This window comes from Macaca mulatta, chromosome 15, assembly GCF_049350105.2.
Source record: "Macaca mulatta isolate MMU2019108-1 chromosome 15, T2T-MMU8v2.0, whole genome shotgun sequence".
Lineage (NCBI taxonomy): Eukaryota > Metazoa > Chordata > Mammalia > Primates > Cercopithecidae > Macaca > Macaca mulatta.
In genome coordinates, this window is record NC_133420.1 from 17,313,854 (window position 1) to 17,337,144 (window position 23,291).

Below are 23,291 nucleotides of genomic sequence, written 5' to 3' on the forward strand. Positions count from 1 at the left end.
TCATTCATTCATTTATTCACCCATGCAAGAGTGACACAGGCCCACCCCCACGGAAGGCAGTCACTACACCAATAAGCCCAGCACCGCGCCAAGTACTTCGAGTGGGCAAGGATGGAGGGGGCCATGGGAGCAGCTAACAGATGGCCTAAGGAAGCCACACATTTGCCCAGGAGGAGGGAGAGGTAGAGGCTGGGCAAGAGGGAGTCACTCGAAGCTACCTCCCCAAACCCTCTTGGTGGGACACAGAGTGGGACAGAGGGTCAAGGAACAGTGCCCACCTGCACATAGAGTTCTCTCAGCTCCCTCTGAAACACCGCAGGGTCCGCTGTGATGGTCACTGGGCCAATATCTGTGGAGAAGAGAGAGGGATGCCCAGATGGGCTGGGACTCCTAGACACACAGCCCGGTGGGCTGGTTTGGCAGTGACACGAGGATGGATGCTCAGAGGAGCTGAGGCTGGCACACAAGATGGGGAGAGATTAGGAAGCAGCTCTCGGAGCTGCAGGATCAGACCAGGAAACGAGGTCAGACCACTCTGCCCTGTGCCCAGCGCCAAAGCAGAGACCGAGCTCCAGGGAAGCAGAGGTGAGGCAGAGGGCAAGCTCCAGCTCCTCCCCCCGGACAGCAGCACCCAACCTTTGGTCACCAAGACTCCCCTAAGAATCCCCACCTCCACCATCCCGCCGGCTGCCACTCCGTGGGGAAGGAATTCCAGGAAGACAAAGAAACGAGAAGCAAACAAACAATCCATTTTGGGACACACAGCAGCTCTCCAACACCAGCTGCTCAACAAGAGAAAAACCTTCCAGAAACGCCATCTATGTATGAGCTCATTTTAAAAAGAACAGCAATAAAAATGACAAAGATTGACTGCATTTGAGGTTGGCAAGGACGTGGAGCAACTGGAACTTTCATTCACTGCTTGTGGGAACGCAACACGGTTTAACCTCTTTGGAAGACAACGGAAGTTTCTGAAACGTTACACATGCACCTACCATGGGTCCAGCCATTCCACACCTAGGTATGTCCCCAAGAGAAATGAAAACATATGTTCACACAAAGGCTTGTACTCAAAGGTTCATAGCAGCTGTGTTCACAATAGTCCAACACTGGACACGAGCCAGATGTCCATCATCTGGTAGAGTGATAAACAAACTGGTAAATTCACAGAACCAGGTTGTCCTCAGCAATAAGACAGGACGACTACCGATACAGGCAACAACAGGGGTGCCTCCCACGTGAGAGAAGCCAGATGCAAAACAGCACATACAGTATGGTTCCATTTATAGTAAGTTCTGGAACAGTCAAAATTAATCTAAGGTGAAGAAAAACAGAACAGAGGTTGCCTGAGGAGCTTGACTTGGAAGGAACTGTCTGAGACAGAAACATTCTATATTGTGATAGGAGTGTGGGTTCCTCGGTGTATCATTTGTCAAAAGTGTGCAGCTAAGATCGGAGCATTTCAATGTATGTAAATTTACCCTGTAAGCAAAGCACTAGAACAAATGATCACTGAGTGGGGGTTGGGGGTGGGAGGAGGTACAGGCGAGACGAGAATGATGGGGCTGTTAAATATTTGGCGATGCTGGGTGATGGGTACATGGAGATTCATTGTTCTCTTCTACTTATGTTGTATATATTTGAAATGTTCTCTAATAGCTTTCTTTTTTTAAATAGCAGTAATGGAGATCCATGCCAACACAAGACAACACTACCAGTGCTGGACAGCAGGGCTGGGGTTATGGAGAGCCTTGTGGATAAGCGCACAATGGGCATTGTACAAGGTCGTGTGGACATTAGGTTTCTTAGGAAAATATTTGAGTCCTCGGTGAACTCTATGTATTTTATTTTATTTTATTTTATTTACTGAGATAGAGTCTCGCTTTGTCACCCAGGCTGCAGTATAGTGGCATGATCTCAGCTCACTGTAATCTCCACCTCCCAGTTTCAAGCGATTCTCTTGCCTCAGCCCCCCAAGTAGCTGGGACCACAGTCATGTGCCACCGTGTCCAGCTGATTTTTGTATTTTTACTAGAGACGGGGTTTCGCCATGTTGGCCAGGCTGGTATTGAACTCCTGACCTCAAGTGATCCACCTACCTCAGCCTCCCAAAGTGCTGAGATTACAGGTGTGAGCCACTGTGCCCAGCCTCAGTGAACTCTAATAACAGACTATTTTTAGTTCAGCAATTCTAAGTTCCATCGGTCTAAACAAACTTTCATTCTTAGCAACAAGTCGGCGGATATCAGTCTTTCTTAGAAAGGAAAGCCTGTAGAATTATCCAGCATATCTCACAATGATCAAGGATGAGCTGACGCCAGCTTTCCCTGGGGCCCCTGCCCCTCTGGCCTGTGTTTCTCCATCTCATCCCACCCTGCCCTCCCTCGCCTGCCCTGGCCATCCCCACCACGTCCTTTCCTCTGAACTCCACAGTAACGAATTCAGCCTGACTGCAGCAGCTCAGTCCTCAGCCTTGGAGCTCAGCCAGGTCTGATTGGAATCCTTCATTTATCCTTTTTGGGCTATGGGGCCTCTCAGGCAGCGCTCGCTTCACTGCGCCAAGCCTCAGTTTCTTCATCTGTAGAACGAGGCACGTAACAACACCATTTCTCCCGACCAAGAACCATCGCTGTGAGAATTCAGTGAAGCCAGGTAGCTAAACCCCTGGCACGGAGCTTAGCACGTAGCTTGGCATGGAGCAAAGGCTCAGCAAATGGGAAGAGGATGTGCTGACGTGAGCGTGCACTTGGCCAGGCTCCAGCGGGTGTTCTCACAAAGTGCAGTCAAAGACAGTCTCGCTTCAATATGAGGTCCTCAAATTCTACTTTGACTAAGAAGAGCAATCATTTTACTCAGTGCTGATTATTTCATTGTTAGGTAATCACACATGTTCATTGTAAAAAGAAATTAACATGACATGAATGATAAGGACAGTCACTAAATACCTTGTAAGCACCAGGCCATGTCCTGAGATACTTCCTGTGTATCAGCTCACTGAATTCCTCCTAGCACCTGGTAGGTCCAAGTCTTTTTTTTTTTTATTTTTTTTTGAGACGGAGTCTTGTTCTGTCACTCAGGCTGGAGCACAGTGGTGCAATCTCAGCTCACCGCAGCCTCCGCCTCCCGGGTTCAGGTGATTCTCCTGCCCCAGCCTAGTAGCTGGGACTATAGGTCCCTGCCACCACACCCAGCTGATTTTTGTATTTTTAGTAGAGACGGGATTTCGCCATATTTGCCAGGCTGGTCTCAAACTCCTGACCTCAGGTGATCTGCCCGCCTCAGCCTCCCAAAGTGCTGTGATAACAGCAAGCATGAGCCACTGCGCCAGGCCTTTTTTTTTCCTTTTGAGACGGAGTCTCACTCTATCACCCAGGCTGGAGTTCAGTGGCACGATCCTAGCTCACTGCAACCTCCAGTTCCCAGGCTCATGCGATTCTTGTGCCTCAGTCTCCCAAGTAGCTGGGATTACAGAAGTATACCACCACGCCTGGCTAATTTTGTTTGTATTTTTAGTAGAGACAGGGTGTCGCCATGTTGGCCAGGCTGGTCTCAAACTCTTGGCCTCATGTGATCCACCCACCTCGGTCTCTCAAAGTGCCGGGGTCCAAGTCTTACCCACATTTTTACAGAGGAGAATATGGAAGCCCAGAGACGGTAACTTGTCCAATGACCCACAGCCAATAAGTGGCAGTGCTGGGATATGAGCCCAGGTCTGGACAACCTCAAGAACAGAGCTGCTCTTAACTCCTGCTCTCAGGGAACTAGACATAGAAATTCCTGACAGGCAAAACCAAGCAAAACAAAAAAGGGAAGGGGCACAACTGCCTGTATTTTTTTTTTTTTTTGAGACAGAGTCTCGTTCTGTCACCCAGGCTGGAGTGCAGTGGCGCGATCTCTGCTCACTGCAACCTCCACCTCCTGACTTCAAGCCATTCTCTTGCCTCAGCCTCCCAAGTAGCTGGGATTACAGGCGCCTGCCACCATGCCCAGCTAATTTTTGTATTTTTAGTAGAAATGGGATTTCACCATGTTGGCCAGGATGGTCTCGATCTCCTGACCTCGTGATCCACCAGCCTTGGGCTCTCAAAGTGCTGGGATTACAGGCGTGAGCCACTGCACCTGGCCAACTGGCTGTATTTATACCAACCAGAGATAATAATTTTCATTTTTGTGTATAATCTTCAATTTTTATATTCATATATTTAAATGTATACATATAACTTACAAAAATACATACTATTTTAAGCCGAATTTTTATTGAAGTATAAATAACATACTATTTCTAACCTGATTCTTTTCATTGAACAAATGTGAGCAAATTTCCAGAAAGTTGCTCAAACATCATTTCAATAGGAAGGATCCCCTGGACCAGAGAGCACTGGAAAGGATTTTAGGGTTGGCCTCTGTCTCAGTTTCCTATTGCTTCTGTGACAAATTACTGGAAACTTCATGCCTTAAAACAACACACAGTTATGGAAGCCAGCAGTCCTAAACCCAAGTGTCGGCAGGTCCGTGTTTCTCCTGGGGGTTCTAGGGGAGGATCAGTTTCCTTGCCTTTTCCAGCTGCTAGAGGCCTTGGATTATGGCTCCTTCCTCCATCTTCAAAGCAGCAGCAGGGTGTCTGTCTCTCTTCTGTGCTGCTGTTGTCACAGCTCCCTCTCTGACTCCCAGCTTCCTGCCTCCCTCTTACGAGTACCCTTGTGATTATAAAGGGCTCACCCAGATAATCCAGGACAATCTCCCATCTCGAGAGCCATGACTTTGTCACACCTGCAAAGTCCCTTTCACCATGACAGGTCACACATTTGCAGGTTCTATGTATTAGGATAGGCACATCTTTGGGAAGATATCATTCTACCCTACCACGGCTTTCACCATTTTGTCTTCAGTAAGAATCAACTTCAGAAAAGCCAATTTGACTACAACCTATGTGCCAAACATAACAATGTTGAGGGCCAGGCGCAGTGGCTCATGCCCGCAATCTCAGCACTCTGGGAGGTTGAGGCAGGCGAATGACTCGAGGTCAGGAGTTCAAGACCAGCCTGGCCAACATGGTGAAACCTCATCTCTACTAAAAATACAAAAATTAGCTGGGCGTGGTGGCATATGCTTATAATCCTGGCTACTCAAAAGGCTGAGGCAGGACAGTTGCTTGAACCTGGGAGGCAGCGATTGCAGGAAGCCGAGATTGTGACACTGCACTCCAGCCTGGGTGATAGAGCAAGACTCCATCTCAAAAAAACAAAACAACAATGTTGAGGACGGAGAGATCTGAAGACCCCCATCTTTTTAAAGATGTGGAAACTGAGGCCCCGAGAGAAGACAGCCCCTCCGTGTCAGGGGGAAGATCTGGGGCAAGAGTTGGCTGGACACATCACACAGGCAGTGACCCTATCTCTGTCATTCACCACGGCAGGCCTCATACCGAGCTCAGTGCCTGGCACACAGTAAGTGCTTAAATAAATATTGAATCAATACTGTCCAAAGGATGAATGAAAAACTTCTCAATGAATCCCATCCTGCTTGAGCAGCTCCAGGTCGGGACCCAGGTTCCACTTATCTTTACATTCCGTGCCCAACACAATGCCAGGCATTCAGTTAACACTCAACAAATACTGCTGAATGCCCGGCCCACCCGAGCCTCAGGCCCTCCCACCACAGGACGTTGCTGTCCTCGCCCAGAGAAACAGATCTGAAACAAGGCAGGAAACCAAACGCGGTTTCCTTGAACATGTGGAGAGATTGGCCACGCTCAGGGGGCACTGGCCAGATCAACAAAGGTGTCTGTGATTCCTCTGGACGTAGAGAGCAGGCCCCAGCAAAGATGGAAAGCAAGAGCTTTTTGATGTCTGCCCCAAGCTATGAACAAAGAATTTTCTCAGGAGAATGCACATGCGCACACACACGACATGCACTCAGACACGGGCACATACACGCACGCACACACACAATCCCCATGCAATCTCTGAACAGACAATCCCCAAACCTGCCCTGGGAGGTAGGTCCTGCCGACCATTCCCATCATTCCCAGGGCAGGGCCATCTTCCGAGATAGTAAGAAAGGGAGGGGATGCGGAGGCTTACTCCCTATCTGTCCTCCTTGCTGCTCACCTACCGCCCTCCAACCTGCAGCTCCAGGCAACGAGACAGAGATGGATGCCTTCTTGTCATTAATGAAGGCTGGCTCATGGCTTCATTTGTCATCCCCGGGACCTGCTGCACCATTATCGATCACCATCCCGAAGCTTCCCCGGGACAGGGAGCTATTGGCAAGGGCGGCATTTCAAGCCCCATCTTCCAGCAGGATGGAGAGTGAGGCACCGGGACAAACAGGGCAGGATGCTTGGCTTGTCCCCATGGGGGCTCATCCATGAGAGGAGTCAACTGAGTCCCTTTTTTTTTTTTTTTTTTTTTTTTTTTTTTTTTTTTGAGACAGAGTCTCGCTCTGTCACCCAGGCTGGAGTGCAGTGTCCGGATCTCAGCTCACTGCAAGTTCCGCCTCCCGGGTTTACGCCATTCTCCTGCCTCAGCCTCCCGAGTAGCTAGGACTACAGGCACCCACCACCTCACCCGGCTAGTTTTTTAATATCTTTTTAGTAGAGACGGGGTTTCACCGTGTCAGCCAGGATGGTCTCGATCTCCTGACCTCGTGATCCGCCCGTCTCGGCCTCCCAAAGTGCTGGGATTACAGGCGTGAGCCACCGCGCCCGGCCCTGAGTCCCCCTTTTTTTATTTAAATACTTTTAAGTTTTAGGGTACATGTACACAACGTGCAGGTTGGTTATCTCCCTCTTTCACCCTATCCAGGCAGGGCTGGCCCTGGACAAAAAGTCCCAAAAGCCTTAGGTCTTAACACGCTGCCCTTCCTAGCACAAAGTTGACGCTGCTGCTGCTGCTGCTGCTGCTGATGTTGATGACAATGAAAATGACGATAATATTGACAGTGATGATGTTGATGACGATACTGGTGTTGATGATACCAATGATGATGGTGGTGGCGGTGGTAATGGTAACAACTGCTTCTATGCAGTGAGCACTTCTTATTTTACAAGCTTTAGCTCAGTCCTATTAATGTCTCCCTGTTACAACTGAAGATGGGAACGTACAGAAACAATGCCCTTGGTGACAGTCCAACCACTGGTAATTGCTAGTTAATGTCTATGCTAGTTTCCTGGAGCTGCTGTAACAAAGTATCACAAACTGGGTGGGTGGCTTAAAAACAGAAATTTCTTCTCTCGCTGTTCTAGAGGCTGGAAGTCCAAAATCCAGGGGTCAGCATTGCCGTGCTTGCTCTGAAAGCTGGGAGGAAGAATGTTCCCCGTGTGTTTCTCTTGGCTTCTGGTAAGGCCAGCAGCTCTTGGTGCTCCTTGGCTTGCAGACACTTCAGTCTAATCTCTGCCTCCATCATCGCATGGCCTTCTCCCTGGGTGTCTGTCTCTTCTCTTCTTCTTATAAGGACATCATTCATATTGGATTAAGGGCCCACTCTAAGGCAGTATGACCTCATCTTAGCTAATTACATCTGAGATGACCCTATTTGAAAATAGGGTCGCTGGGTGTGATGGCTCATGCCTGCAATCCCAGCACTTTGGGAGGCCGAGGTGGGTGGATCACCAGGTCAGGAGTTCGAGACCATCAACCTGACCAACGTGGTGAAACCCTGTCTCTACTAAAAATACAAAAATTAGCTGGGCCTGGTGGCGTGCGCCTGTAATCCCAGCTACTCGGGAGGCTGAGACAGGAGAATCACTTGAACCCAGAAGGCGGAGGTTGCAGGAGCTGAGATCGCGCCATTGCACTCCAGCCTGGGCAATAGAGTGAGACTCTGTCTCAAAAAAAAAAAAAGAAAAGAAAAAGAAAATAGGGTCTCAGTCCGGGTGAGGTGGCTCACACCTGTAATCCCAGCACTTTGGGAGGCTGAGGCAGGTGGATCACCTGAGGTTGGGAGTTTGAGACCAGCCTGACCAACATGGAGAAACCCCGTCTCTACTAAAATACAAAATTAGCCGGGCGTGGTGGTGCATGCCTGTAATCCCAGCTACTCGGGAGGCTGAGTCAGGAGAATCGCTTGAACCCGGGAGGTAGAGGTTGAGGTGAGCTGAGATTGCGCCATTGCACTCCAGCCTGGGCAACAAGAGCTTTCTTTTCAAAAAAGAAAAAAAAAAAAAAGAAAAGAAAAGAAAGGAAAATAGGGTCTCATTCTGCAGTCCCAGGAAGGACATGAATTTTGGAAGAACGCTTTTCAATGTTGTACAATGTCCAGATCCACAAATGTTTCATTCCAATGCCTGTTCCCTTTGCCACTGACTATACTGCCACCAAAAACAGTGATGATGGTGGTGGTGGTGATGATGACGATGGTGATGATGATGATGGTGGTGATGGTGATGTTACCATTGTTTTGATGTTTACTAAGCACCAAGTTTTGTTCTAAGCATTTGACATGCATTTGCTCATAAAAGTCTTACGACACCTATGAGGTCTACTATTTATTATCCCCATTTTGTAGATGAGAAAATGGAGGCTCAGGGAGGTAAAGTGAGCTGCCCAAGGAATTACAACTAGGAAGCAGTAGAAATGAGAGTCCATCTAGGTCAGTCTGATTCCAGTGCAAGCTGTCAACCACCCATGAGGCTGCAGACACTCAGAACTCATTCCCCAGACCCTTGTCTTGTGCCTGCAGAGGGACGGAGGTTCATGACTGAGGGTGGGCACTTGCCAAACAGCTGGGCAGATGTGGCGTGCAGTCCCTCCGAGCAGGCCTGCCGGCTGCAGGGATGATTAAACCCGTGACCTTGGCTCCACTCACGCCGCCTTCCAGCATATGAGCCCCAGAAGCCTGGCCTGGAACCACCACTCCACAGGCCGGGTTTTTTCCACTGGGCAAGAGGAGGGTGTGGGGCCAGCCCCATGAACTGTCTCAGACATGTGAGGAGCACGCATGGGTGGAACAGCCCAACCCCTCACCCACGGGGTGCCCCACCCCCTCGCCCAGCTTCATGTGTCCCAGTGGACACAGTCAAGGCTGCAGTCAGGCACTCAGAACCCAGTCTCAGAAATATCTCAGGCTGAGGCCTCTTCCCGGGGCCTGCCTTGCCCCTGCTTCTCTCTCCAAGTGGGGCTGGAATTTTGGAGCCAGCCCTGGATCCACATATCCCCGTCCTTCAGCTGCAGTGACCGCAGGCAGGTCCCGCACTCAGCCACCACCATCGTCAAACTGCCTCCCCTCCCCAGGGCTCAGCTATCCCATCTCTAAAGGGCAGGGGTTGGAGAAAGTGATGTCAAGCCTGCTAGAATTCTGATAGCCCCTGAGCCAGTCTGGGCAAAGGTGATTCCCTTGAAGACACCTTCAAGGGACAGACACGATGGCAGAGCCAACTGGGTGGGTGGTTCTGTTCAAAGGGCCAAAATGGCTCCAGAATCTTTATCTGCCTCCTCTTCAGTGTCCAGGAGACCAGAAAGCAACTCTCCTCGGGACCTCCACCCCAGGCCTCTCCCTGAACACCCGGAGATGGAACCCAGCTCCGCCCTGAGTGTCCCTGTCAGCTCCACCTGCTAATGTTCAATCAAGGAGATATTCCTGCCAACCTCACAGCCATTGTTGCTGTTGTCCCCTCTGCCTGGAGTGCTGTTCTCAGTCCTGCTCTGATCCTCCCCTACCTATCCAGCTTCTCTCCACCTCAGCTCAATGTCACTCCCTCAGGAATGTCATTGCGGGCAGCCACAGCTGTGATGAGACGCCTAGGGACTTGGCTATGCACCATGGGCCTTTCTGGCTGGACTGCAGGTACCAAGGCAAGCCAGCACCCTGCCTGGCCCCCAGGGACCCCTTGAGAATTGAAGATGGAGTAAGTGATTAAAGGGTACATGGGGGATCCCTGGGAACCAGACCAGCTCAGGCTGTACAGGCTGACCTGACACACCCACCCACCCACCCCTGCCCCTCCAGGGACCTCCTGCCCTCAGACCCGTGGCTTCCTCACCCTTCTTGTACTCCTCCTGCAGGCACCCTGGGCCATCTCTCTCTAGCACCCCTCCCCTGCACAGATCCTCGCCTGGAAAGCCCTTTGATGAGGTGTTATCTATCCCAGCCAGGCCACTCCTGGCTGACTGTCAGGCACCCTCGGAATGACAGGGACGTGCCTAGTCCAGCTCACAGCTCACAGGCCGCTCAGACCTCCAGGCCTCCAAGGAGGGACGTGTCCAGGGCCAGGTTAAGAGAGTGAATTTTCCCCTCAGAAGAAGGACTGATTGTTTCTATTTCATGAGGCGAGGCTGGTTAATAGCAACGTTATGGCTGGGCGTGGTGGCTCACGCCTGTAATCCCAGCACTTTGGGAGGGTGAGGCAGGGGGATCACTGGAGGTCAGGAGTTCGTGACCAGCCTGTCCAACATGGTGAAACCCCACCTCTACTAAAAATACAAAAATTAGCCAGGCATGGTGGCAGGCACCTGTAATCCCAGCTACTCAGGAGGCTGAGGCAGGAGAATCACTTGAACCCAGGAAGTGGAGGTTGCACTGAGACAAGATGTTGCCACTGCCCTCCAGCCTAGGTGACAGAGCAAGACTCCATCTCAAAAATAAATTCAAAAAATAAAAATAGCAATGTCATTCAGGGTGACAGTAAAAATCACATGTACACACACACAACCCAGAACATGCAGCCAGAGTTCCAGCCATTCCAGCTCCCAGGCAAGTGTGTGGCCCAAATACATCTGCGCTCTGCCCGCCTGCATCCTCACCACTGACCGGCAAAAACCACCTCTTCCCTTGGGAAGGATGATGGAGCCCCAGGAGCCCCAGAGACACCCAGGGAGAAACTCCAGAAGATTGGAAGGTCACCAACAATCGACAAATTCAGATGAAGACAGGACACCATCTCCCACCTAGCAAACTAACGAAAACAATGACGGCCGGGCGCCGTGGCTCACGATGGAATCCCAGCCCTTTGGGAGGCCGAGGCGGGCGGATCATGAGGTCAGGAGATCGAGACCATCCTGGCTAACATGGTGAAATCCCGTGTCTACTAAAAATACAAAAAAACTGGCCAGGTGAGGTGGCGGACACCTGTAGTCCCAGCTACCCGGGAGGCTGAGGCAGAAGAATGGCGTGAACCTGGGAGGCGGAGCTTGTAGTGAGCTGAGATCGCACCACTGCACTCCAGCCTGGGAGACTGAGCGAGACTCCGTCTCAAAAAAAAAAATTAGCTGGGCGTGGTAATGCACATCTGTAGTCCCAACTTTGGGAAGCTGAGACAGGAGAATCGCTTGAACCCAGGAGACGGAAGCTGCAGTGAGTCAAGATCACACCATTGCACTCCAGCCTGGGCGACAGAGTGAGACTCCATCTCTCAAAAAAAAAAAAAAAAAATTAATACATCACATTAATACATCAACAGGAGAAGGTTCTTATAAACATTGCAACAAAGCAGAAAATCACTTGCTAAAATTCAACACCCATCCTTGTTTGGATTTTTTGTTTTGTTTTTGCTTTTTCTTGTTTTTTGAGTTTATTTTCTTTTAGTAAAATTAGGAATGAAAGCATCTTCGTTCACGTAGCAACAAAAACTCAAACTGAGAATCAACATCATACGATGAGTGGTGCACAATCAAAAGCAAGACAAGATGGCCGGGGCGGTGGCGCACACCTGTAATCCCAGCACTTTGGAAGGCCGAGGCAGGCAAATCACCTGAGGTCAGGAGTTTGGGACCAGCCTGGTCAACATGGTGAAACCCTGTCTCTACCAAAAATATGCAAATTAGCTGGGCATGGTGGCGCATGCCTGTAATCCCAGCTACTCGGGAGGCTGAGGCGAGAGAATTGCTTGAGCCTGGGGGACGCAAGTTGCAGCGGGCTGAGATTGCACCACTGCACTCCAGCCTGGGCAAGAGAGCGAGACTCAGTCTAAAAAAAAAAAAAAAGAAAGACAAGATAACTGCAGCCATCACCATTATTTGGTATTGTTCTGACAATTTTCACTGATAAATAATACAAAACACTTAAAGTATGTGAAACATTTGATTGGAAAAGAAGTGACATTATTATAATTTGGACAAGCTGTGACTCTCAACCTAGAAAACTGAAGACATTAACAAAAAATTAGAACTAGTTAAAAAAAACTTTAGTAAAAGAAGCTGGAAAGAAAATTAATATATGAAATGAATTCCTTTCCAACATACTAGCAATAAGCAATACTCATTTGTAAAAAATGTAATGGAAAAAAAATCCTGGGCAAAATAGTGACAAAACCCAAACTATCTTAAAATAATCTTTAAAAAAATGGGTGGAACCTGTGAGAAAAAAAAAAACCCTGAATCTTTATGAAAAAAACCAAAACTATGAATCTTTACTAAAAGAAATAAATATGAACAGAATAAGAGGCACGTCTGACGGATGAGAACGATGGAGTTTTTTGAAAATGATAACTCTTCCCCAAAATCAAGACTTAACACAATTCCAAGAAAAATCAGAGTAGAAAAAATTTTTGGAAGTGACAAGTTTTTCTATATGTCATCTAAAAGATAAAATTCTTGGCCGGGTGCGGTGGCTCAAGCCTGTAATCCCAGCACTTTGGGAGGCCGAGATGGGCGGATCACGAGGTCAGGAGATGGAGACCATCCTGGCTAACACGGTGAAACCCCGTCTCTACTAAAAATACAAAAAACTAGCCGGGCGAGGTGGCGGGCGCCTGTAGTCCCAGCTATTCGGGAGGCTGAGGCAGGAGAATGGTGTAAACCTGGGAGGCGGAGCTTGCAGTGAGCTGAGATCCGGCCCCTGCACTCCAGCCTGGGCAACAGAGCGAGACTCCATCTCAAAAAAAAAAAAAAATTCTCAAGAAGGTTTTGCAAATGAAGAATATGAATAAAAAGAAGATGCTTGGCTGGGCGCGGTGGTTCAGGCCTGTAATCCCAGCACTTTGGGAGGCCAAGATGGGTGGACCACTTGAGCCCAGGAGTTCAAGACTAACCTGGGCAACATGGCAAGACCCTCTACCAAATCTATGTACACACACAGAAATTAGCCAGGCGTGGTGGTATGTGCCTGCGGTCCCAGCTACTCTGGAGGTGAAATGGGAGGATCCCCTGAGCTTGGGGATGTTGAGGCTGCAGTGAGTCATCCAGCCTGGGCAACAGAATGAGATGCTGTCTCGAAGTTTAAAAGAAGAAGAAGAAGAGGCCAGGTATGGTGACTCATGCCTGTAATCCCAAGACTTTGGGAGGCCGGGGCAGGAGGATCATTTGAGGTCAGGAGTTCAAGACCAGCCTGGCCAACATGGTGAAACCCTGTCTCTGCTAAAAATACAAAAATTAGTTAGGCATGGTGGTGCACGCCTGCCTGTAATCCCAGCTACTCGGGAGGCTGAGGCAGGAGAATTCCTTAAACCCAGGAGGTGGAATTTGCAGTGAGCCAAGATTGAGCCACTGTCCTCCAGCCTGGGAGATAGGGTGAGACTCTATCTCAAAAAATAAAAAAATAAAATAAAAATAATTTTTTTTAAAAAGAAGGAGCTGAAGAAGGTGTTGGCCTAAGTAATTTTGGAAATGAATGGAATCTGTAAGACTAAAAGCAAAAAAACTGTATTCTAGTTAATAAAGCTGTTTCCCATGGGGGTCCTCCTCAACAATTCTGAAAGCACTATAAATGTATACTGGAACTAAATAGTAAAGTAAAGGGATGGTGGACGGCAGGAGGCAGGTTTGTCACTGTTAGATGTGGAGGTTACAGATAAGGCACGGGAAGAGGTTTGACTATCCATATACCTAATATATCTAATCCAATAACAAACACGAATTAGAGTTGAAGCTTTCAGCATGAACTCATGTTTAGCTTAATATAGACACAGATGATTACATAGAAAACTATTTATAGATACAAGTACATAGACAGGTATGTATACAACATACATCTCCTTACCCTGTGAGTTAAGGGAGGTTTTAGAAGTAATGGCACCTCAGCACCAACAAACACACTTAGCACAGATATCCTGGTTTCCAGTCACAGGAATCAGGGATCCTTGGAGAAACAGTGAATTCAAGGACTGAGGCAGGAAATACATAAGATGAGCCTGGAGCCTCAACCAGTGCCAGAAAGTAGGAATGTGGAAAAAAAAAAAAAAAGAAAAGAAACATGTACACAACGTGAGGGGTGTCCAAGGGACACAGAAACCAACTGAACGAGCTCCCGACGACCACAGCCAGAAACATTTGAGGAGCAACATAAAGTGGTTTAGAATCATAACACAAAGTATAAAATAGCTAGCCATGATTCTATGCTGATGTAGATAAGTGATTAAATTAATTAATAAATGGAGCAGAAGAGACAATTCTCATGCAGAATAATTCCAAATAATCCATGTAGATAGATACTCCCCCACCAAGGACGTGGATCGTAGCTCCCCCCTTTTTAAATGTGGGCTGCACACAGTGACTGACTCTCTTCCAGAGAGCACAGTATGGAAAGAGAGAGGGGAAAATAGTAACTCCATTGTGGAGAAAGCTGCAGACTACTACCCGAGTCAGGCAATCAAGCTTAACATCAACAGAGTTCCATCACCGTGATAACGTGTGCTCTTGACATGAGATGATGACAATGGTATTTTCACGCTGGGTCTTCCTCCCGAAACATGACCCAGTCTAGCTTGAGAAAAACATCAGACAAATAATGATTGAGGGAAAATAGCTGATCAGTATTCCTCAAAACTGTCAGTTTCACCAAAACGAAAGTAAGCCTGAGAAACTCACAACCTGAGGAGCCGAAGAAGACACGACAATTAGTGTATCTTGGATGGGATCTTGGAGCAGAAAAAGGGCATTAAAGAAAAACTGAGGGGCTGGGCGCGGTGGCTCAAGCCTGTAATCCCAGCACTTTGGGAGGCCAAGACGGGCGGATCACGAGGTCAGGAGATCGAGACCATCCTGGCTAACACGGTGAAACGCCATCTCTACTGAAAAACACAAAAAACCAGCCGGGCGAGGTGGTGGGTGCCTGTAGTCCCAGCTACTCGGGAGGCTGAGGCAAGAGAATGGCATAAACCCGGGAGCCAGAGCTTGCAGTGAGCTGAGATCCGGCCACTGCACTCCAGCCTGGGCAATAGAGTGAGACTCTGTCTCAAAAAAAAAAAAAAAGAAAAACTGAGGAAGGCCGGGGGCTGTGGTTCATGTGTGTAATTTCCCTGCTTTGGGAGGCAGAGGCAGGAAGACCACTTGAAGCCAGGAGTTTGACACCGGCCTAGGCAACACAGCAAGATCCCATCTCTACAAAAAATTAGCCAGGTGTGGTGGTGTGCACCTGTAGTCCCAGCTACCTGGGAGGCTGATGTTATTAACACCTTACATTACTATGCTACATTTATCACAACTAATAAATATTGATACATAATTATTAACCCAAGTCCACACTTTATTGAGATTTTCTGTTTTTCTTTTTGTTGTTGTTGTTTTCTTTTTGAGACAAGGTCTTGCTCTATTGCCCAGGCTGGAGGGCAGTGGCACAGTCATAGCTCCCTGCAACCTTGAACTCCTGGGCTCAAGCAATCCTCACACCTCAGCCTCCCAAAGTACTAGAATTACAAGTGTGAGCCACTGAGCTCAGCCTACCAATTTTTAAAATTTCAAGTTAAAGAATTAAATGTGAAGAGAGGAAAATAAAACAAAACACACACATGCATAAACCCTAAAAAATCTACCTAATTGGTTGTGTGACAGGAAAAAACAAAACAAAACAAAAAAACCTTTATAAGCACCTAAGTGAAGAAATCACAAAGAAAAAAAAGAAAAACAATAGATTTCTCTATACAAACATTTAAAACTTTAAAACACCAAGAATTACAAATACTAAAAGACAAGCAACCAGGAAAAACACTAAGCACACTTAAAAAAAAAAAAAAAAAAAACCGTTAAGGCCAGGCGTGGTAGCTCATGCCTGTAATCCCAGCACTTTGGGAGGCTGAGATGGGTGGATCACTTGAAGTCAGGAGTTTAAGACCAGCCTTGCCAACATGGTGAAACCCCGTCTCTACTAAAACTACAAAAATTAGCCGGACGTGGTGGAATGCATCTGTAGTCCCAGCTACTCAGGAGGCTGAGGCAGGAGAATCGCTTGAACCTGGGAGGTAGAGGTTGCAGTGAGTGGAGATCACGCCACTGCACTCCAGCCTGGGCAACAGAGCGAGACTCCATCTCAAAAAACAAAACAAAACAAAATAACATCATCAACATAAAGTCCTCATCCCAACTAAAAATAAAACCACTAAAACTCCCAGTGAAAAAATTTGCAAAGAAACTGACAGTTTACAAAACAAGAAATTCACACCAAAATTATCTAGTGAACGCTTGAAAGACATTGAACCTCACTAGCAATTGAAACAAGAGGGTATCATTTTCCATTTTTTAATTAGAAAAGAAATATTTTTATGTTAATTTCCAGTGTTGGGGGTGACTGCGCTGAAACAGCCCCCTGAAACGGTTCTGGTGGAAGTTCACTCTCCTGAAACATCCTGGAAAACTACTTGACGAGTCGTCCCCCGACTCACTGTGTTAAAAATGGCTAGGAATTCCACTTCGAGGAACTGAAGCCTACATAAAAACCAATCAAAGATGCAGACAAAGGTTTTAACAAGAGTTTTTTAGTAACATTTTAATATAGAAAAACTGAAAACAATCTAAATTTTAGCACCAGATCTTGGTTTCTACTACTATTTTCCAAAAACAAAAAAAGGAACCAGGGTTCTTTTGAAACGATTAGCAAACTTCTAACTTTCCTACTCTGGGAACATACAACTTTTTAATTTAGAAACTGTAAAATTTCTGAAGCACGGATCTTAGTTTGTCTCCAAGCACGAACAGTCCAGAACTACTGCTCTTTGCCCTGCACCTGCCTCTTGGGGTTTAGGAGAGGGGTTTCCTTTAAGAAAACCCTCCCAGGGCCAGGCGCGGTGGCTCAAGCCTGTAATCCCAGCACTTTGGGAGGCCGAGATGGGCGGATCATGAGGTCAGGAGATCGAGACCATCCTGATTAACACGGTGAAACCCCGTCTCTACTAAAAATACAAAACTTAGCCGGGCGCGGTGGCGGGCGCCTGTAGTCCCAGCTACATGGGAGGCTGAGGCAGGAGAATGGCGTGAACCCGGGAGGTGGAGCTTGCAGTGAGCTGAGATCCGGCCACTGCACCCCAGCCTGGGCGGCAGAGCGAGACTCCGCCTCAAAACAAAAACAAAAACAAAAAAAAACCTCCCAGTGTGCAGCTCTGGGAGCTGGAACAAACAGCTACAACCCCTATTTCTCAAGCTCCTCTTCCACCAAAGGGGATTCTATTTGCTGATTCAAAAGGCACAGCCAGGCCTAAATCACAGCTCCAAACGCTCAGAAGCCCTCGGTGGCTGTTCACAGCCCATTGAAAGAAAAGGAAATTCAAGTCCGCCAAGGCATCAATCAGCCCTGCAGTCATGGCTGCGTCCAATCTTGCCCCTCCTCACTTTCCCGCTCCACTCCTCCCATGCACACCCAGCTCCCACACACACCTGTCCCTCTACATCAGCCCTCCTGTCCATCCCCCAGTCCTTACCCAGCCAGTTCCACACGCCCCAGGGAATCCTCTGTTCCTGCTGTGTCCCCAGCACCTGGCATCTGCCAGGCAAACAGCCAAAACCCAGTAAACATTCATTGATGCTCTTCAAGCCCTACTCACAGGCTGCCTCCTCAGGGGGGTCTTTCCTTAGTCCCCTTCCTTGCTTACTGGTCCATGGCCAGGAGTTGGCACCTGAGCCACCACATGTCACTTTCTATTCCCCACCTGGCCTGTCCCAGAGGACTACCAGCCTGAGGAATGGACCCCGCCCCCTTCACACAGGCCCCCCCTGTGGGCCTCCCTGGGCTCTACACAGGTCAAGGGTTTCATGATGTTGAAGTCTCCCTGATGTCTGAACCTGGGGGTGTCACCGGGAAGCTAATTTGGGGAACCAGGATAGAGTACTGGTTTTTCGTTTCATAGAGGATGGAGTAAGGGCGCTGAGCCTGGTGAAGGCTGGAGAACTGCATGCCAGCTCAGTGTCCAGAGAGGAGAGGGAAGGGCAGGGGTGGGCGGGGGGCTTCCTGAGGCTCGTGGCCACAGATGGGGCGGTGAGGACAGCCTCAGGAACCCTGGCCTGGGCTTCAGGACATGACATGTGGCTCCGAACGGCTGCTATCCTGCCGGGCCACTGGAGCCACATATTTCAGAGACAAATGTGGGTTATGATTCAGGAATGATGCCACCCTGGCAGGTGGGCCTTGGGGAAGTCTCATCAGTGTCCTGAGCCTCAGTGTCTCCAACTGTAAGATAAAGGGGTAGATTTGACGATCTCTAAGCTCCTTCAGTGTGATGTCTTCGGAAGCCCCAGAACAATTCAGAAAGTGGGTGAGAGAGTTGGGGAGACGGATGGTGACCTGTGTTCCAGTTCAAGTGCCGGAACAATTCACAGCCCACCTCCTCACAGCCCCCCAGCTTGGTTGCCCCCTGACTCCAAGGTGGAAGCTGTCCATCTGATGTTCCTAGAAATCTTTGTTTAGAGTCCTGGCTTCCGAGCTTTGAGCTGCAGAACCCAGTGGTGCCCAGAACTTCTGGAAGCAGAGGGGCCTCCAAGCCCCTAGACCACAAACTCAGCCTGAAGCCTACGTAGAGAACTATGTCTTCTCACCGTTTCGTCCGTTTTTTAAGAACCTGTGATGGCATTGTGATTCATAAATGCAAATCCTTCTGAAAGGACTTGCTAGCTCATGCAGCCAATGGCCACTGTCTATTTCCTCAGTACAAGAACATTCTGCCGTACAATTTTGCAAGGAATCTGTGTGTGTGTGTGTGTGTGTGTGTGTGTGTGTGTGTGTGTGTGTGTTTGCTTTATAAAGTTATCCTTGACAGAGGGGTGAATGATAGATATGATAAAGCAAAATATGACTCAGAGGCCCTCAGTGGTGGGCGTAGACGGTTCCATGTACGTTTCTCCCCATGTTACTGTAAGTTTCAAATTTCCCATTAAAAAATGCTGGGGAGGCTGGGTGCAGTGGCTCATACCTGTAATCCCAACACTTTGGGAGGCCTAAGTGGGAGGATCACTGAGGCCTGGAGTTTGAGACTAGCCTGGGCAATACAGAGAGACTCCATGTCTACAAAACATTTTAAAAATCAGCCAGGCATGGCGGTGTATGCTTGTAGTCCCAGCTACTTGGGAGGCTGAGGTGGGAGGATCGCCTGAGCCCAGGAGTTTGAGGCTGCAGGGAGCCGTGATTACGGCACTGCACTCCAGCCTGGTGACAGAGCCAGACCTTGTCGCAAAAAAAAAAGAAAAAAAAAGGAGTGTGTGGCCGGGCGCGGTGGCTCAAGCCTGTAATCCCAGCACTTTGGGAGGCCGAGATGGGCGGATCACGAGGTCAGGAGATCGAGACCATCCTGGCTAACACGGTGAAACCCCGTCTCTACTAAGAAATACAAAAAATAGCCGGGCGAGGTGGCAGCGCCTGTAGTCCCAGCTACTCGGGAGGCTGAGGCCGGAGAATGGCGTGAACCCGGGAGGCGGAGCTTGCAGTGAGCTGAGATCCGGCCACTGCACTCCAGCCTGGGCTACAGAGCGAGACTCCGTCTCAAAAAAAAAAAAAAAAAAAAAAAAAAAAAAAAAGGAGTGTGGAAAGCAGTCCTGCTCCTCGACTGGGAACCTGCTGCTCACTCAGCAACCGCTCTCCCTGGGACTCTCTACAGTGGAGCGCCCAGGGACCCTGTAAAGGGCGCCCCTAACACTGAGCTGCAAGGAAGGGGGTTAAAGGGGAAGCAGAGGTGCAGCATGCAGGGAAGGAGTTAGGGCGGGACTCAGCTGTGAGAATACAGCAGGTGGAGGCCACGGCCAGCACACGAGAGGCGCTGCTCTTTCCCTAGGGAAGACAGGCGAGGGGGCAAGACCGGCAAGGGTGAGTCCGCTCCCCACTGCAGGGTCCGTAGTGGACCCCATTTCGTCCCAAGGCCTGCCTCTGGGAGCTGTTCCGGTCTCCAAACCTATGCTGGGAGCGAATTCTAAGAATTGGCCAAAGGAAAAACCCTGCAAAGGCTCGTGGAGTCCCAAGTCCTCGAGAGGACTGCCTCATTTCAACATCTCAGCAAGCCTGGGAGGCCGTCCTCACCATTTCATAGGTGGGGCTGGTAAGGCGCGGGAAGGTGAGGTCACTTGCTGAAGTCTCACAACGGCGCAGGAGAGCAGGGAGAGCAGGTTCCTCGAGCGAGGGAATGCTCCAGGGGTTGGGAGGGAAGGGACAGCCGCAAGGACTGCCCAGGTGCCCGGGGTCCCCGCAGCACGGATATGCCGAGAAGGCGCGCCCGCCAAGGTGTGGCGCAGCCCACGACGTCCAGGTGCGTTCGGGGCCAACTGAGGGGGTCGGGCAGGTGAGCGCACCGCAAAGGGGGCGCCCGGTAGGCGGGGGCGCGGGGGCGCTACCTGGGTCGTGGAAGGGCACCAGCGCGTAGTTGGCAATGGCCTGGCTGCGGCGGCTCAGACTGCGTTCCAGAATGCGCGAGGCGCCGTCTATCACCTGCATCAGGTCGTCCCACATGGAGCCAGTGACGTCGAAAACGAAGGCCAGGGTGGCGTCCCCCGTGGTGGGAGGCATTACCGTCCCGGGAACTCCGGCCACCGCCACTGCCACAGAGACCACGGTCAGCAGCCGCAGGAGCGGCGCCCCGGGCATCATGCTGAGCGCGGCTCTGGCTGCGGGTGCTGCGGTGGAGGCACAGGTCGGAGCGAGCCGGCCGACCCAGTGCACACAGCGGCTGCAGGCAGTGCCTTGCTCCGTCGGGCCGCGGCCAGTGCGCGAGGGATAGGGGCGCGCGGCGGGTCCCCCTGCTGGGCGCCAGAAGCGGGTCCTAGAGCCCACCCCGTTCAGGGTCACGGGCCCGCCTCCTCCGCTCCCCCCACCGTGACTCAAACTTTCCCAGCCCCACTGTTCACCCGTCCAGATCCGAGGTTAGGGGAGGACGCGGGGCGGAAGGCAGAAGGGAGCTGGGGCCCCTGCCAGGGCAGTGAGGGATGGGGACGCGCAGGATGCAGTGGACACCTGCGCCTCCAGCCGATGGCAAGCCACGCTGCGGGGGCGGGAGACAGGGAAGGGGAGGCGCAACGGCACCAGTCTCCCTCAAACCCCAACTTCCCCCATCCCTGCCTGGCCAAAGCGGACCCTGGCTTCTGCAGCTCCCTCCACCCAGTGCTGCGACCACTCCCCTACACCCCCACCCACCAACACACACACAAACTCCGCCATGCCTTTTCCTTCTGCTGGGTGGGCTCTGTGCTTCCCGGTTATTGCAAGCACTACTATTATTATAATCAACAAGAAGTCTTGTTGTTAACCATGTTCTAATCATTTTCAGTTATTTGCTTGAAGACTGGCTGCAACCCTAGAATGAAATACTAACCCTAAACCCATTTTACAGAGCAGCAAACTGAGGCTCAGAGAGGTGAAGGCATTTGCCCCAGGTCACTCAGTTCTCAAACAATCAAGACAAGATCAGAGGCCAGATCTAGAAAGACTCCAAAGGCCCAGAGCTCTGCTGCCTCCCTTGTGTTAAAAGACATTGTCACATGGTCGCCTGGTGACTCCAGATGATGAGGGCTACCCTCCTGCCCATCCACCTCCCCGGCCCCATGGGCTGCATGTGGGGTTGCTGGCTCCCACCTGAGGTGCTGTCTGGGACTGGGTTTTGCCTGGGGCTGGGTTCAGCCTCCTGTTCCATGGCAATCCAGATGGGCTCAGGCATGGCTGCTTATCTCAGGCTGTGCTCTCGGGACCTGTTTCTAGGCCTCTCTCCCCACTGGCCTACGAGCCACTTGAGGGCAGGGCTAAGCCTTGGTCTACATTGGATGAGCCCCCAGTTCCCAGCCCAGATCCAAGCACATGGTAGGGAGTCACTAATGTTGGCTGAATAAATAAACAGCAGCTTTTGTGGATATGCCTGGTTTTGAGTCATGTGCGAGAAGGTAGCTAACCCCTCAATCCCTCCTCCGAGAACACCATGCGCCCAGAGACATGGCTGAGGGCTCTGGGTCTGTGAGTGATGGTGGGGGGTGGAAGTGCTTTCTTGAGCCCCGTCCCTGCAGAGTCCTCAGCCAGGAAGCCCCCCACCCTATGCTTCTCCTTCCCCCTTCGGTCTCAGCTCAGACCCCACCTCTGAGGCTGCTTCTGAACCCTTGCCCTGCAACCCACATTTCTCTGAGCCCTGTCCTGGCTCTGACCACACCGTATGGCCCACGTCATGTCTGTGGACCTGCCCCTTCCACTCTGGCTGTGAGTTCTGTGGCAGAGATCCTGCACCTGGCCATGGTAGGTGCCCAAGGAAGGTTTGCCACCTGAATGGGCCAGCAGGCATCAGAGAAGCTTGGCAGCTGGGCGTTGGCCACGGTGGGAGGCAGCAGACATCCCCAGGGACTCCATTCTAGCCCAGAGCTGGGGTCCTAGGGAAACGGTCTCCTACAGAGCTACCAGTCTCGTGGAATATAGTGCAGCCAGGTGCCCAGACCCAGCAAGGGAGTGGAACTTGCAACCAAGTTCACAGGAAGTTGAGTCACCTGCACTTCTTAATGCTGGCTCTTTAAATCTCCCTGGGCTAAGTCTGTGATTACCCCCAGAGTCTGGGCAGGGCTGGGCCAGCTGTTGGAGAGAGAAGAGAGGCCCCAGCTGTGGGAAGGCAAAAGCCAACAGGAGCCAGGAACCAAGCAGGACTCACAAATGGTGACATTTCAGGCACAGTGCAGGGAACATCTGGGGACAAAGGTCCTTCGGTCATTCACACCACAAACATTTGCTGAGCCCAAGCTGCGGTCAGGCACTCTGCTAGGCAGTGAGGGCAGCAGCGGGGGATGGGGGGGATGAAGATGGAGAAGACATGCTTCCCACCCTGGGGAGAAGAGACATGTAAACAAATAATTCTAAGTCAATGAGATAAGTGCTAATAGAAGAATTACCAAGCACTCTGGGAGCTCAGAGGAAAGAGTGGCTGAGCCTAAGAGGTCAGAGGAGGCCACAGAATGAGCCTGAGAAGTCTTAAGGAACAAGCAGGGAAGGGTATTTGAGGAGCAGGAAGAGCACGTGCGAAGGCAGGAAGATCTGAAACACCCATCGACAGGTAGCCCTGCGTAACCAGTCAGGGGATGTGGAGTTGAGAACAGAGACCAGATCACAAAGGACCTCTGTTATCTTGGAAATGCACTTGGGGTTTTTCTGAGGACACTGGGGAGCTACTGAAGAATGCAGGCCAGGAAGCCACCTGATTTGATGTG

The 23,291-nt window shown here is 50.3% G+C and overlaps 1 protein-coding gene across 3 annotated transcripts in view; it reads right to left on the reverse strand.

Annotated features, from left to right (window-relative positions):
- HMCN2 (hemicentin 2) overlaps window positions 1–20,975 on the reverse strand; it is a 178,031-nt gene extending 157,056 nt beyond the window's left edge. For 2 of the 3 annotated variants that reach the window (XM_015116555.3, XM_077967519.1), the window contains exons 1-2: window positions 20,457–20,842; window positions 279–349 (exon numbers count right to left, since the gene is read on the reverse strand). In XM_015116555.3, coding sequence (XP_014972041.3) covers window positions 279–349; window positions 20,457–20,709 — 324 coding nt within the window. In that variant the 5' untranslated portion in view covers window positions 20,710–20,842. Of the gene's footprint in view, window positions 1–278; window positions 350–20,456 lie in introns of all 3 variants that reach the window. The other variant, XM_077967520.1, reaches the window with a different exon arrangement.
- Window positions 20,976–23,291: the final 2,316 nt, after the last annotated feature.